Here is a 17,514-nt window from a genome sequence, read left to right as displayed (position 1 = left end):
AGGCAGCACACGGATGGAGAGGAAGCTTTGGGATTCACTTGGATGCTCTTCTTCTCTCTATTTTGCTTTGAATGGCCCTTTTGTGCTTATGGGAGATTTTCCTTGTAATCTCTTTGGAATCTCTTTCCTAAATGATCTCTCCCACTTCCATGAGTTCTCCCCTAGCTCTCTTCTTGTTTTTATAGCTTTAGATGGCGTGGAAACAAGAATATAGCCGTTAGAGACAAGAAAAAGAGCCGTTGGACACAGTCTGCATTTCCTGACAATGTTACCGTAGGGATTGGAGTCGACTCGCGCGATCAGGAGTCGGCTCGCCTGTTGCAGGAGTCGGCTCGTGTTTTACCGGAGACGACTCGGCCACTGTTCTAAATTTGAATTAATGTGCTTGCCTCGACTGGGAGTCGACTCGTCTTAACCTGGAGTCGACTCGCCAACTTCTGGAGCTGACTTGGCAATTTCGGAGTCGGCTCATCCACTGAAGTCCGTGGATCCAATTTTGAATTTTGTCCTCTCGAGTCGACTCGACTGTCCTGGGAATCGACTCGAATCTCAGAGCCCGAACTCCCGATCCTCTGTCTTTTGGCTCGTCCAGTCTTGGAGTCGACTCGAACTTCCTTGGAGTCGACTCGGCTCTCAGTTTGCGAAACTTGGTCTTCTGCCTTTTTGATGTGAAGGTGTCTTGGAGTCGACTCGAGCTGTCTGGGAGGCGACTCGAATCTCAGAGGCAGTAACTTGATTTTCTGTCTGTTGATGGTCGCGGAGTCTCGGAGTCGACTCGTGCAATGCGGGAGTCGACTCGAATCTCAGAGTCCCAAAAACGCTCTCTGACTTTTTCCTTGTGTTCCGCTGAGAGTCGACTCTTGCTTTCTTTGGAGTCGACCTACCAACCATCGGAGTCGACTCGCGTTACACTGGAGTCGACTCGAATCTCAGACCCGAAAACTGCTCTCTGACTTTTCTGCCTGTGACTCCTAGGAGTCGACTCATACTTCTCCGGAGTCGACTCGAATTCCACTGGAGTCGACTCGAAGACTGTTCTTTTGAATTTTTCTTTTGATTTTACTCCTCCAATTTGAATCCTTTGAACTTTAAACTTTGGGCCAATAAATTGTAGCTTTCTTCCAACTTGAGAGCTTTGGAGGCCTTCTTGTGTTCTTCCAACTTGCTATGTTCCTTGCAAAATAAATATCTTTCTCCTTGCAACATAAACATTAGTATCTATACTTCAAGGTTTTGTGATCATCAAAATCAATCTATGAATCAATCTTTGGGTCATCAATCTCCCCCTTTTTGATGATGACAAAACTTGGAGTATATGCAATATAAAAGATATTGATTTCTAGAAGTAATACATAGCTAAGTTGCATGAAGTAGAAAACATATATATTTAAAAACATACTTCATGATAATGCTTTAGATTTAATCAGCTTAACACAATCAACATATTTAAATTTTAAGCTGATTTGTATTCAATTCAAAGTAATAAAGCATTCTGAGTATATAGCATATACTTAGATATTTCTCCCCCTTTTTGACAACATCAAAAAGATAGTGAAGCACTAAGTACAAAGATCAGAGCAGAACACATCGAATGTGATACCACAGATAGTTTTCTAAGCAAGTGTAGGTGGAATCTTTCTTAAGTTAATTCAAGAAGTACCACACGAATGGAAATCTAACCTCTCTTCAATAATAAGTATGAAAGCTTATTCATTTAGGACCTTTTGCCCAATCTATTAAGTATTTTATCAACCATGAGAGCAAATTAATTAATTCTCTTAATGACTTCAAAGTTCTTTTATGATAATAGGAGCATTGGGGCACAAATATCAAAATATACATTCATGCAATTTTTGATACATCTTAGAGCTCTTTTAAAGACTTTCTTTTATTTCTTTAGAAAATAAGCACAATTTGATACATAAAATAATGAATTTGCACAAAATTGAAGTTCCAAAAAGCAAGCCAATTAGAGCTCATTAGTGAAGTTTAAAAAAAAGATTTTCTAAGAGATACTCAAGAAAATTTAACACATTATTCTCCTCCTTTTTCATTAAATTAGAGGCTCTTAAGATTTGCAATTTGGTTCAAGAGTGATGCATGAGATATACTAACCAAATAACACGCCTCAAGGTGTATCATAAAGATTTTCAGATTTAAATTTCAGATGATACATATTGGAGAGTATTAGAATCACTTTCATTTAGTATTCTTTCTCTCTCCTTTAGTTATAGATTTATGCGATTAAGTTCCATAAGACCTCTCCTTCTGAAATTTTCTTTCTCCCCCTCAATTGATCATTCCATTTAAGAGTTTAGAATCCTAAGATAATGTTCAATAAGATTGTCAATCTCAAAAATATATTTCAGCTTATTTTCATAAGACTCAAGGTTTGAGACAAGACAACCTTTATAGAACTCATCTCAAGGTATAAACTTATAATTAAAGCAAGTATTGTAATATAAGGAGGTTCATCAATAATCAATCCATAAAATTCAAGGTATGCATCAAATTAAAGTTTCTTTAGGATAAGATACTGAATATCTAAAGCTCCCCCTCAAAAGATGCGTACTTCTTTAATCATTCTTTTCTTTTGTTGAATTTCAGATTTTAATGACAAACGTGAATAGAACTGAAATTCTATGATATCGAGAACGGAGAGTGATCAAGAATTATTCAAAATTTATAGCAATCACCCTTTTTAATCTATCAAGAACAAGTTATGCTTCCTCTTAATCTTTGAGAAAATGTACTGAAATATTAATCAGAAAATGATTCATTTGACGCTCAGTTTCTTTCAACAGCATTTACATTTTCTTTCTTTTAGAGTCATTTGAGTGAGGTGAAATATTTCTAGCTTTTAGATCATTCACTCTATTGATGGAAGTCTTTAATAATGTAGGAGAGAAAAATATATAGATGATCATTGAGGTATATATATTTATAGAACTTAATTTCTTAATCATAGTTTTTCAGCAATGTATACATGAAGCACAATAAATTTTTTTTTTATATCAAAATAGAATCAAAAAAAAATTGCTTGTAATCAAGATCATTGAAAGACACATCATTTAGACCAATATTAGTACATTGTAACGATAAGAAAAGATATGTTTCGGATGCGTACCGGAGCAACCAACCAAGGCATCAAAATTAATTCTGTTTTTTTTAAATTAAGATTTTATTTAGAAATCATATTGAGTTTAAGCTTTTATACAAAATCAGATTCTGAATTTCATAAAGATTTTCAATAGAGGCTTTCAAAGTCATAATTTGAGATATGGATCTTCCACATTGTAGCTCATCTTAAATCATTATGATTGAAGACACATATTTCACACATATAAGAGGATATTCAGAATATTTGTATTTATGTTTAGCACATTATATACCAAAGTTAAGAAAGTTGAAGGATAGAACAAACTCAATTCATTTTGCCTAAATAGAAATATCCTTCTCTTCTCCTTTTTACAAATTTATTCACCTTTCAGATTTTAACGATGATTGTGAATGACAAATCTGAAATTTCTTTTTAATAATAAAAAAAATTTTATATAGTATTCCAAATATTCAATCAAATTATCCAAGCATGAAGCATTGTAAAACATTGAGAACCCATAATTTAAAACATCATGCCACATGCAAAATATATTATGTGTTAAGTCATGCATTAAAATATTAAGAACAAGCATGTCAAGGATCAAAATCAATTCTTTTCAAATAAACTCCCCTTATTTAAACATTATCTTGCACTGATTTCATCCTTAAAGTGTGTTTTCAAGTGATTAAAAATTTGACTTGATTATTCTTATATATTTTCATTTACTTTGTCTTTCATTTTTATTTTCTTATGCTCTATACTCTATTTGCTCCCTATCCGGTGGAGTTGGGAAGGGGCACGAGGTACTACCACTAGCCTCCCTCTTGTGCCGTCCCTAATATGCCCTACACCGAATAGTTGGGTCAAATAGTGCCGGGTACTACCACTAGCCTCCCCATTGGCACCATCCCTATGATGAGCAATATAGAAAGGTTAAAATGTTCACTTCTAACTTTCCCTGTTTGAGTGTAATTAGTTACAGATTTTATCTCTTCCAAACGTCTCACAAATGTTCCGAGTATACTATGTTTGTTTTGCTTTTCCTTAAGATTGGAGTATTTGCCTTTACTCAGATTTTTCATCTCTTGAACAATGTCCATTTTTTTTTCTTTATCTCTCTCCCTTTTTGTCATTCTCAAGTAATTTACATGAAAGAGTAGAATAAAGAGATAATCTTATGTATCATATAGATGTATATTATGCAAACAACATTTTCATTGTGCTCAAGGATTCATAACTTCTCACAAGTTATTTTACATCAAAATTTTAAGCATATACTTGTGTATTTCATGGTTATGACATAGGCAAAGATATATTTTAGTTTGGGCAAACCATGAAATAATTTTTAAAAGTATAAGTCAGTCAATACACATATAGACATGATATCAAAAATTAATAATTAAAGAATTTAATCATGCCATAATAGGATTTAAGTTATTGACTTTGCTCAATTAATTTGTGAGAAAGGTATCTAAAATTACCTATTCATTATATGTTCTTCAAGCCAAACTAGATTTCTTATGTGTGAACTTTTGGCTGAAGAAGATCCTCTCTCTTGTTTGCATGTGAATGTTTAGTGTATCTTACATGAAGATATCCTTCAAGTTGAAATTTCTCATTTTTCTTTCTTGAAGGAAGGTCATTAGTTTCTTTAAGATACAAAGCATTCATCCAACATATATATTTTTTTTAACTAGATGACTCAATATAAGATATGACAATAGTTGCATGTTGAGTCACTTTACTCAAGAGATTGCCTAAATATAAGCAAGCATATATCATTTGAACTAAAGAGATAGATTCATTAACCAAGATAGTTCAAGGACAAGCATGTGAGGCAATAGGTAGATTTATCAAGGTCAAATCAATTTCTTATTTTCAAAATCAATTTAGTTTAGATTTTATTCAATAAGGCACGCTAGCTAAATTTTAATCAACTTATCTTAAACAGTTGTTTCTATCACAATTCAGATTATGATTTATTTGTTTATCAATAAAATATGATTCATTAAAGTTAGATTGATGTCTTGCACAAGGTCACATAATGAGCATACAACCTGGTCTACTAGCTGTACGATAAAATAATTATTCTATCATGCTTCAATACAGCTTTAAACAGTAGATCTATTTTGCTCATTCTTTTCAAATTCTACAAGATGGGGTCATAGACATACCTTCTTCATGCCAATCTTCTATGAGAGTTTTCTTGTGGACTAACATTGGTCAATGAAGATCCCCTTTCCTGTTTGTCTTAATTTGGAGTTTGAGAGAAGATGTTAATTCATTCATCATACATATTTCAAACTCACCTTGCAATATAACTCTTCATTAGTAGAACCAGAAATGATGTCATTAATGTATACTTTGAGCAAGTGAGGTATCACACATTTTTGATGCAAAGAATTATCACTATTACCTTCTATCAAAAAGGTTATTTAAGCTTTTATATCATGCTCTTGATGCTTGTATCAAATCATATATTGCTTTATCATATTTGTAATGAGTGTTTTCAAATATGGTGATTATTTAACATATATCTTCTTTAATAAAGTAAGCACATAGGAGTCCATTCTACACACTCATTTGATGGACTATAAAGCTCATAAAGCAAGCAAATGATGATGGTGATCTTTACTTCTAATCATGCAAAAATTTCATCAAGATCTATTTCATCTTTTCTTGATTTAGTCTTTTAGTAGTCATCACTTTTTCTTCATTAAGAGCATATCTGAAAAATCCAAGTTGGTTCTAATTATTAACAAGTTTTTCAGATTGTTATATGTAAAAGATTAACCATATACATACATAATTTAATTTTAGTATCTTGATAATAAATCATTAGTCTCATAAAGAATAAAATACCTTGATATTTTTGCAACTAAAAACTTTTCATTGAATACTCTATATGCATTGCTTGATGAATGATATCCAAGGATAGACATATCTCTATCAGATTTGGCATTATTTTCATAAGAGCATATCAAGCATAACATGTACGACTGAAAAATATGAAAGATATGCAATGGTTCATTTTTCATTTTTTCAGAAGATCAAAATTTTCATCAGAAATAGATCTAATAGAAATCATATGTATGACAAGCAGTGATGATAGTCTTTTAAAAATTATTTAAGTAGATGACTATCATACATAATTGTCTTTTTCATTTCTTCAAGAATTCTATTAACCCCTTTTTACTTATGATGTCCATGGAGCTGAAATAATTGAATTTAATACTATTTTCTGTATAACCTTAATCTAAATTTTGGTTTTCAACACTGTGCCATGATCTTCACAGTTTGGAAACCTTTTTCATTTGAAACGCTTCTACAAGATTTAGTAAATACAGAAAAATACTTCAGTTTTATTCTCCAAGAACAAGTCCAATGTAAGCTTTTGAAGACTTAGAGATGGAAACAACATCTTTAGATTTAGAAATGATTTTTGTTTGTTTCCTTAGTTAGCATGCATAGCAAAACTTTGACCTTTAAGTAGATAATCTAAGCAAGCCTATGGCAAGGTCTTTTGAGATTAAGTACATACTAGCATGAGTTGATTCTATGTGCCAAGGATGGTTTCTTTAATCTTGGTATTCAAAAGCATACCAAGTACACATTATCATATTGATGATCAATAAAAATAATGCCATGGACAAAAATTCTTAATCAAGCATATAGAGGGTTCATAGAGTTATTTTTAATGAATTAATTAATCATTTAGCAACTTATCCAATAGTGAGTGGAGCATACAAAAAAAAATGAAGTGATTTGAATATATTTTCTTTTCATACCCAAAAAGACAAATATCACTTATATCACAAAAATGATTAATACTTTCAAGTTATGTTTTAATCAACTAATAAAGTAATTTCAATACGAGAAGATGTAAGAATTACTTATTTCATCCTTTCTTTCATTTAAATCATTCTTTTTAATTACATTTTAAATTCAATTCTTTAACACATGTCTAGAGCACCCATTGTTTAGATAACATCTTTCATTAGAACCTTGGATAGCTAGACATGCTTGCTGAAAGAATAATCATATTTTCAACTTAGGAACCCAAGCTCTTTTGGGTCCTTGTAGGTTAGCTATAATTGTTCCTTTTGGAACCCATATTCTCTTAATAGCTATTTTGTCCATGAATTTACAGATTTTAGGATTACAAGGGATGTATTTCTGTATCCTCTTGTTGAATTTAACAAACTTAGATCGAACATGAGTAGTAGGAAAACTTTTAATTTTCTGTTTCTCCCTTTTTGGTTCATCAAATTTGTAATGTATAGATTTAGGAACAACAGAAGAGATTTTACTTAGCTTTTGTTTATGAGAATCTGTTTTAGAGTAATTAAAAACTGTTTTAACAAACATATTCTTAAAAGGTTTTTGGGTGTACCAAGGTTGATATCCTGATGTAACTTTATCAAATTCAGCTCCTTGATCATTTATCATTAGGTTCAATTTTTCAGAGCTGAGGGTAAATCTTTCAACAACAGGTTTTAATCTGTCAACTTCTTTAGTTAATCTTCTGTTATCTTCTGAAAGTAACTCATTGTTTTTCTTAAGTTTATCATGACTTTCAGTGAGAAGTTGATCTCTTTGATTTAGTTCTTGATTTTCTTTAATTAAGATTTCAGTTTTACTGGTTAGTTTCAGTTTTTCATCTATTAAAATTTGATTTTCAATCTTCAAGTTTTTGTTCTTACAAATAAGTTTCTTATATTCTAAATACAAATCAGAAAAGGCATCATGGAGTTCATCAAATGTAAAATTGCTTTCAGTTTCAGCATGTACCTCTTGTGCCACCAAGCATGGATTTTCAATATGATACTGCTCTCCTTCTACACATGATGTTTCAGATTTGTTAGTGCATTCATATTTGTCTTCAAGCATATTCCATATTTCTTTAGCAGTCATGCAAGAAGATATGCAATTAAACTCATTCCTATCTAATGCACAATATAAAAGGTTCATGGCATCAGCATTCAATTGTGCTAAATCCTTTTCATTAAAAGTTTGAGAGAGTGTGTGAAGATCATTTATTATGATTTTCCATAAATAATAGTTTTGTGATTGAATAAAGATGCGCATGCGTATTTTTCAATGTGTATAGTTTATGCCATTAAATAGTGGTGGTGTATCAATTGATTGTCCTTCTCCTAGAAAACTATCTATTTGAGTTGTCATGATCTTTGGCTCTAGTCGGTTAAGACTACAAATAATATTTGAGCACCTGCTCTGATACCACTTGTTGCCCAGTAGATACAACCCAAGAGGGGGGGTGAATTGGGTTTTATAAAACTTTTAAGCTACTTCTAACATTTTTCAATTAATTATGCTGAGTTGTATAGTTGCACAGTGGAATTTAAACTTAGCAATAGGTTGATTTATCGAATGAGACTTGATTAAGTAAATTTAATATGCTTGCAACTAAAGGATGCGCGGATAAGAGTTAAGCATGCAATTTATCTAGGTAAGTAAGTGAGCAAGATAGACAATGACAAAAAGCATCACAAACACAAAGGACATATAGTGGTTCGGTGCACCCCAGCACCTACATCCACTCCCCAAGACCTCTTGGGAATTTCACTATAATCCTACCGATTACAGCTGGTTGTTTTACAAGCTCACAACCCAACTTGTTGTTTTACGAGCGCACAACGAACTCGGTCGGTTTTCCCAGGCTCACCGACTAGAACCACTCCGATTGTTTTCCCGGGATCACAATCGAACCCTACTCGTTGGTTTTACCCTCGGCTCACCAACAAACCTAACACAGTTGGTTTTCCCTTTGGCTCACCAACAAACCTTACACAGTTGGTTTTCCCTTTGGCTCACCAACAAACCTTACACAGTTGGTTTTCCCTTTGGCTCACCAACAAACCTTAACCCCTTGATTCAATCCCTTGATTGAATCAAGTTACAAGATATTAAAACAAAGTATAAAGCAAAACAAAGCTTCTTAAACAAGCAAATATGACAATATAAACAAATAGAGTAAAGAGAAGCCCTCAAACGAGTTTTGAAGATGAAGGAGCTCGGCTTCTTCTTTACTTGACCCTCTTCTGATTTGGCACGAAGTAGAGGATCACCGAGGCAGCACACGGATGGAGAGGAAGCTTTGGGATTCACTTGGATGCTCTTCTTCTCTCTATTTTGCTTTGAATGGCCCTTTTGTGCTTATGGGAGATTTCCCTTGTAATCTCTTTGGAATCTCTTTCCTAAATGATCTCTCCCACTTCCATGAGTTCTCCACTAGCTCTCTTCTTGTTTTTATAGCTTTAGATGGCGTGGAAACAAGAATATAGCCGTTAGAGACAAGAAAAAGAGCCGTTGGACACAGTCTGCATTTCCTGACAATGTTACCGTTGGGATTGGAGTCGACTCGCGCGATCAGGAGTCGGCTCGCCTGTTGCAGAAGTCGGCTCGTGTTTTACCGGAGACGACTCGGCCACTGTTCCAAATTTGAATTAATGTGCTTGCCTCGACTGGGAGTCGACTCGTCTTAACCTGGAGTCGACTCGCCAACTTCTGGAGCTGACTTGGCAATTTCGGAGTCGGCTCATCCACTGAAGTCCGTGGATCTAATTTTGAATTTTGTCCTCTCGAGTCGACTCGACTGTCCTGGGAGTCGACTCGAATCTCAGAGCCCGAACTCCCGATCCTCTGTCTTTTGGCTCGTCCAGTCTTGGAGTCGACTCGAACTTCCTTGGAGTCGACTCGGCTCTCAGTTTGCGAAACTTGGTCTTCTGCCTTTTTGATGTGAAGGTGTCTTGGAGTCGACTCGAGCTGTCTGGGAGGCGACTCGAATCTCAGAGGCAGTAACTTGATTTTCTGTCTGTTGATGATCGCGGAGTCTCGGAGTCGACTCGTGCAATGCGGGAGTCGACTCGAATCTCAGAGTCCCAAAAACGCTCTCTGACTTTTTCCTTGTGTTCCGCTGAGAGTCGACTCTTGCTTTCTTTGGAGTCGACCTACCAACCATCGGAGTCGACTCGCGTTCCACTGGAGTCGACTCGAATCTCAGACCCGAAAACTGCTCTCTGACTTTTCTGCCTGTGACTCCTAGGAGTCGACTCATACTTCTCCGGAGTCGACTCGAATTCCACTGGAGTCGACTCGAAGACTGTTCTTTTGAATTTTTCTTTTGATTTTACTCCTCCAATTTGAATCCTTTGAACTTTAAACTTTGGGCCAATAAATTGTAGCTTTCTTCCAACTTGAGAGCTTTGGAGGCCTTCTTGTGTTCTTCCAACTTGCTATGTTCCTTGCAAAATAAATATCTTTCTCCTTGCAACATAAACATTAGTATCTATACTTCAAGGTTTTGTGATCATCAAAATCAATCTATGAATCAATCTTTGGGTCATCATAGAACAAAAATAAAAGTCCAATGAATTTATTTATATTGTCTAATATAATAACTGTCATGCTTCAAACTCAGAGCCCATCCCAAACTCAAGATATAATAGGCATTGCATACCTGCAGGGCAGACCGTGCATGTATGCAAGGCTAAAGATCAAGTCATAATAATCTCAAAATAATAATATTAATCATTCCTCGAACCTCGAAAACCAATTGAATCAAGACAAAATTATTCTTATAATCAATTATTCCAAAGTGACATAAGTTAAAATATACTAACTAATTCAAATCAAATAAAATGTCATGGCTAAACTAATCTAAACTATAACTCCAAAAATTTTGAATATCTTTAAAAGATCTAGCGCACTTCTCTAAGTCTCGAGCAATCATGATTCAGGATTTAAAAAATAGAGAAAAAAATAATGAGATACACTAAAAAGTAGGATCTTGCAGGCTAAGTAAATAAATAATTAAAGAGCACAATATTGACTGGAAATAAATCATTTTTCGAATAATATATATATATCTTTTTTGAAATTTACTATTATTTTCATGATACTAGAAATCCAACATTAGGCCATGGCCATGTAACCCAGTGGCATGGATCAAGTACAAAATGCACAAAATGCCAAATATTACTATTCTAAGCACTAGTGGTACGGTGTCCAAATACCGCTATTCTAATCACTGGTGGTTCGATGTCGAAATCAATTTCTCAGGTTACAAGTCGACAGGGCCAACGAATAATCTTCATCGATAGGGCCAGATTATAGTCGTGCTGAGAATACATACACATAAAGCAAATTTCATAATTTGCCCAATTATATTTTTCAAATTTCATAACATAACATATAATATAATTTAAAATAAATATTATCGTAACAATAATATGCCCGACCCATTTAACCAAGTATAAAATAGGTATCATAATTGAAATTAATAAACTAATTATCATTTATCAAAAATTCGGAAAATACACTTTGAAGCATTAGGTTACTTAACTCTTCTTGCTTTAAAAAATTCCACTTCAGTTAGACGGATCAGGTTTGCTTGCTTTAATATTATTAAAATATTATTAATTTTATCATTATCTTAGAAGTCGAGAAAAGTTAAAAATTAAGATTTTCTTGTGGATACGACCTTATACGCAAATTAGGATGGAGAAAAGGCAATGTCAATCAAGCGACGGTACCTGACTGCACGGGTCGGTTTGAACAAGGTGAACTAAATTGGTCAAAATAAGGCATGATTTAAGTGACTCAATGAAGATCAATGGTAACTATATTCTAGAAATACCTGACATGGCTGAGGTACTAGGCCGATGATACCATTCGGGTACCGCGGTGATTTAGGGCCTCCTAACCAGATCAATCTTGGATCCGAACAAGGGAAGACGAGACTTCATGCTCGATAAGGATGAAGAACGATAGGACTAATCAAGCGGTAAGGCCCAACAATCCGATCGATCCGGTCAAGTTCATTCTTTCCAATCAAAGATCAAATCAAAGTATAGGTAACTTTCAGGATGGTTAGATCTAGTAAAATCCAACAACTATCAGGATGCTAGCAAAGGCTAAGTAAAAGTCAATATATTGAATGGTCACAACTGAGCGAATCCTGGATCTCCTACTTGGGCCAATCTGGAATCCACAAAGTAAAGACCTGGGACCCTCTAATGAGCCCCAGATCATGTAGAGAGAGATGAATAGAGAGAGAAAGGATGGAAAAGAGAGAAAATTAAGAGAGGAAAAGGGAGATGAGAGAGAAGGAAGAGAGAGAAAAATAAGAGAAAGATGGCTTTCTCTCTCTCTTCTCCTTTTCTCTTTTTTCTTGCTTCGCAAAATAGAGGATGAAGAAGGCTTTGATTGGTGGTTGACCATGATGGCTTGGTGACGCGATAGCCGGTGGGGGTGGCGGCAACGGAGAGTAGTTGCCGCCAACAGCTAGCCGAATTCAACCCAAAAATAGGAAAAGCAGGGGTCTTTGATTCAATCAAATGCAAGCACTAGTTGGCTTGCCGACGGCTGGAGCTTTAGCATCTTTAGGGGCCAACTCAGAGATGGGGTGGAGATCTCGGCGATGAACACCAACAGCGGAGGCAGCCGGAAGAAAAAAAAAAGAGAACAAATAGGGCCAGAAACAAGGGTTTCTAGCAATTGATTTCTAGCAATATTGACACCAGCGATGGTGGTTTGAGGCCGTGGAGAAAGAAGGAAGAAAAGAGAAAGGAGACCAAGGCTTTGCTTTGCTTCGGTGAGCTCTCCAACTTCGATCTCGGTGGACACAATAAATCCAGTCTATGGACTCATTGGAAGAAGAGGGAGAAAAAAGCAATTGTGGTCGGCAATCATCAGTGGTGCTTGAAGGGGAGTTGTGAGGGCCTTATATAGATCGGAGACTACAGTTTTCGGCAGAGTTTAAGGAAGAGAATGACTCATCCTCCTTCGCCATGCTCAACCAGGACTCTGCTTTATTTCTGATTCAGATGGGCCATCAGGTTGCAATTGGATGTTGGGTCGAGCCAGTAGGCCGGCCGAATGAGGCTGGGCCTCACAATAACGATTCCTAGCTCAATTAACTAGTTTCCTGGCTTTCAAGTGAGTTAATTGTCAAGTGGAATATGATGATCCCGCAATGAATACTCGTAGGCATTTGACCCATTCAATCGATATCTAGTGATCCACATATTAGACCACCAAATGTCGTGCTGTAGTTACCTACATGCTAAAAGTTACGGAAGGCCGACTAACAAGATGGATAACTTTCATAAAGCACTCTAAGCATTATATATATATCTCAATCAACAGTAGTCCAAGCAGCGTAATGACATGAAAGCAGACACCGGTTCTACTAACAAGAAGGATAACTTTCATAAAGCACTCTAAGCATTATATATATATCAATCAACAGTAGTCCAGGCAGCGTAATGACATGAAAGCAGACACCGGTTCTCTCACGTACGATATGGTGCCCATCTTTTCCATGCCACCTTTAATTATTTATATGTAACATAGGACGACACCAAGTCAGTCAACGAGATCATGCTGCAATTCCAATTTCAACAAACCACCATCATGAGATTTGAATCCCATCCTGCTTCAAGTCCGCATGGGTCGCTTCCTCCGCCACCACCGCCTGATCTTCCTCCTTACAGAACTCGCGGATAACATTGCTGTTGGCCCTCCGGAGCTCCTCCAACAGCTCCTCTAACGCCCGTTCGGACGTCCCCCCCTCCGCCACAGCCGCCGCCGCCGCCCGCCGGAGCTCGGCCGCCCCCTCCCTCGCCTTCCACCCCTTCTCCCCTCCCCCCATCACCTCTTTCACCCCCTTGGCCACCTCCTCCCTCCCTATAATTTCACCCGCTTCTGCGCCCACCAGCACGCCGGCGCCCAGGAGCTCCACCACGTGCTTCGCGTTCAGCCGCTGCTCGGCGATCATCGGCCACGCTAGAATCGGCACCCCTGCCGATAAGCTCTCCAGCACCGAATTCCACCCACAGTGGCTGACGAACCCTCCGACCGCCACGTGTCCTAGTATCTCCCTCTGTGGGACCCAGCCTCGTACGATCTTCCCCCTCTCCTGCACGCAATCGGGCGGGACCCAGGTCTCGGAGCGGACCACCCAGACGAAGCTGTGACCCGATTGGACGAGCCCGTGGGCCACCTCGTGGAGCTGCGTAACCGGCACGTGCACCTGGGTCCCGAACGAGACGAAGACCACCGAGCCCCGGTCCTTCCCGTCGAGCCATTTCAGACACTCGTGCGCGTCGGACTCGATATCGGCGAGGAGGGAGAGAGGGCCCACCAGACAGGCGCGGGCCCCGCCGAGATAGAACGACTCCAAGAGGCGAACGTAGTCGCCGTCAACGGCGGCGAAGCTGTTGACGACTATGCCCCAGCTGCTGACGTCCGAGTCGCCCAGCTCGTTGAGGTACTGAGTCACCGGGTCGTCCGGGTTGGCCGAGTTGCGGATCGTGTCGGGGACGTCGGTTAAGGGGAGGAGGAGCGAAGGGGGCGTGCCCGGGACGTGGAAGGGGAGGCGGTGGTCGCCGGAGGCGGCGGAGGTGGAGTGGGGTTGGTGCACCCAGAGGGACTTGCAGAGGGCCATGGAGAAGGTGGACATGCCGTGGAATACGAGGCGGGGGAGGCCGAAGCGGCGGCAGAGAGGGAGGGTCCAGCCGAGGAAGAAGTCGGAGATGAGGCAGAGGGGTGGACGAGCGGCTTCCCCGAGGAGGCGGACGAGAAGGCGGTGGAAGGGGCGGCGGAGGAGGCCGGTGGCGCGGAGGAAAGCAGGGTAGAGGTCCAGGGAGGGGAGGACGTCGGTGGACTCGACACCCGGGGGGAGCGGGTGGAGGTGGGGGAAGGGGAGGGTGAGGATGGCTACAGCGGGGTGACGACAGGTGGGGAGGTGGCGGCGGATGAAGGGGGAGTTGGCCGGGGTGGTGACAAGTGTGACGCGGAGGCCACGGGCCGAGAGTGCGGCGGCGAGGTGGAGAAGCGGGATAGTATGGCCCTTGGCCATGAAAGGGAAGATGACGACGTGGTCTCTCTCTGTCTCCGGGGCCGCCATGCCAGCGGAGGTGGCGGTGGGAGGCATGGCGGTGGTGTTGGGTTGTTTAGGCGGTGTGTGGTGGATGTTTGGGCCGGAGGATGAAGCCGTGGAGATATGACTGCAGGAATGCGTGGTCCAAGATATAGAATGGCAGCTACGCTCTAAACCGCCTCGATGCAGGGGATTACGTTTTTTTAAACTATTTTTAAAATATAATATAGCAGTATAAAAAATAACCAAATTTTTAAACGCACATTACGTATTCACAAAATAAAATAAAATAAAATAAATTTTCATCTCCAAATTCTTAACTAACCGATGAAGTAGAAGAAACGGAAAAAGATCGAACTGATCACCCAACCACTGCAGGAACGAACACGTAGCACAGAAAAAGAAAACAAAAACACAAGCCAAATCTCAGAAAAATCAATAATTCAAATAACAATCTAGCACAACAAAAGACTCATATTAATAACATACCAAATAAAAAAAACAGCAAAAATCGAATATAATATATCTTAAAAAATAAATAAATACTAAAAAATGAAGATAAATGAAGATATAAACAATTGTTAAATCAAATACAAACTTGGACATGGATTTAATGCGAGAAGATTTGAATTTAATACTGTGAATAAAGACTCAAATGTTGAAACGGCAGAGCTCCTCAGCCATAATGAAAAGATACAATGGAGACAAAAATTATATAACTTTTTTGGAGTTGAATTCAATACTTGATGGAGACGGGATGAAAATTTGGATACCGAAAGGACAAGCTCCTCAAATTTCAATCTAACAAATTAAAATAATTATTAATTTCCAATTCTAAACCAAACAATTGGATCAACCAATAATTTTCCACCATCAATACCAATACCTATATGGCGAATAGAAAACACAGAGGATATTGAAAGGGCATGGTTCCTCAAATTCCAAGCTAATCAATCAGAATGGAAAGACGTGGAGAGAAGATGCAATGCATTTAGAACTAAATTTGATGCATAACTTCTCAAATTCCAAGTCACATTTCAAATTACTAGCTAACCAATAGAATTAATTAATAATTTCTCATTATTAATACCAGCTTTCATAGTTCCATGTGATAGATGGAGCTCTTCATGAGCCAAGCTTCGGTTTTGCTGACCAAAAAGAATAATTAATAATTTTCGTCCTCATATCGATATCCACGTGGCAGATAGAGAATTTGCCTTAGGCGGATAAGCTTCCTTTTAGATATATATGATAGAAGTGGGATAAGACGCCATTGTGGGAGACGTTGAAGCTTGGGTGGTGACATCTTGGGTGGCGGAGAATCTATTGGGTGGTGGATTCATTCTTACCATTAAGGAGTTGACAAATTAAGCCGGCTTTGGCGCATTTAAATGAGTGTGTGATTTGGTAAGAATGGTAGGGTAGCAACCTATGAACTAATATTAAATCTACGTCAGTCTTCAACGCCCTAATTTATCATCTTACGAGCTCACAGTAAATATTTTACATCCAAAAATGCTAGGATGGATTATTACTTTTAATGATAAAAGCAGATAAGAATACATATTATTTAAAGTCTTCAAAAAACACAAAATTTTTACCAACAATGACCTCGTCAATATATATCAACTTCCAGTTCTATCTGCACTAGATTTGTATTTAAGGACAAACAGATGACATGCAAGTGTAGGCATGGACATCACAACTTGAAATTTATAGGGCTTTCAGGGGGGAAAAAAAGAAGAAAAAAGGCTTATAGATCTCTCTTTCAAAGTCAACATGGTTTTATCGAAGTTTTTTTATTATTATTACATTCCAATATCTGTACTTATCAAACCATCTAATGGAGCCAATACTCTAGTATAGAATAACTGAGGGGAAAGCAGCTTGGCTCCATTTGTGGAAGGCTCACTTCATAAGTTAAAAGAAGGTGATCCGGCTTTCCATTCTATATGAGCATTATTTTATGATTATGTTAACATGAAGTACAGCTGCTGGTCGCTTTGAGATCAGAGCACACTGATGAATGATAAGAATTTAGAATGTTTTTAGAGCTGTGCGGTTGGTGATTCAAGAGGTGGATTCCCGCGAATGAAGGTGAAACCTTCTTTCGCGCCAAGATACAGCCCAGTCTATTTACGTCGGAAAAGATCTTCACCTTCTTTCGCGCCCAGTCTATTTACGTCGGAAAAGATTGTCGTGTATCACAAGATGATGCCGGTGGGGCCTTGTGTCTCATCGGGAACGAACATAGACTCTTGACAAGGCGACACCTTCGCTACCGACGCATTCAAGGCTCGAATGAAGGTGAAACCTTCTTTCGCGCCAAGATACAGCCCAGTCTATTTACGTCGGAAAAGATTGTCGTGAATCACCAGATGATGCCGCCGGGGCCTTGAGTCTCGTCGAGAACGAACATAGACTCTTGACAAGGCGACACCTTCGCTAGCGACGCATTCAAGGCTCCGTCACAAAAGTTCCTTCTTCATTCAAGATAACGGCGTGACCT

At 38.3% G+C, this 17,514-nt stretch overlaps 1 protein-coding gene across 1 annotated transcript; it reads right to left on the bottom strand.

Annotated features, from left to right (window-relative positions):
- Positions 1–13,331: 13,331 nt before the first annotated feature.
- Positions 13,332–15,168, bottom strand: LOC103710469 (putative UDP-glucosyl transferase 73B6). The gene has a single exon (XM_008796184.5). The coding sequence runs from the start codon at positions 15,057–15,059 to the stop codon at positions 13,536–13,538; it is 1,524 nt and encodes a 507-aa protein (XP_008794406.3). The 5' UTR covers positions 15,060–15,168; the 3' UTR covers positions 13,332–13,535.
- Between the last annotated feature and the right edge of the window lie 2,346 nt (positions 15,169–17,514).

This window comes from Phoenix dactylifera, chromosome 11 (genome assembly GCF_051530095.1).
Source record: "Phoenix dactylifera cultivar Ajwa chromosome 11, Ajwa_hap1_PhDact_Kaust_v1.1, whole genome shotgun sequence".
Lineage (NCBI taxonomy): Eukaryota > Viridiplantae > Streptophyta > Magnoliopsida > Arecales > Arecaceae > Phoenix > Phoenix dactylifera.
Note: the sequence above shows the minus strand (reverse complement) of the source record. Positions and strands in the feature narration are given on the sequence as shown.

What these genes read in the sequence shown, in the direction of transcription:
- LOC103710469 (XM_008796184.5), bottom strand. Translation starts at nt 15,059, where the DNA reads ATGCCTCCCACCGCCACCTCCGCTGGCATGGCGGCCCCGGAGACAGAG.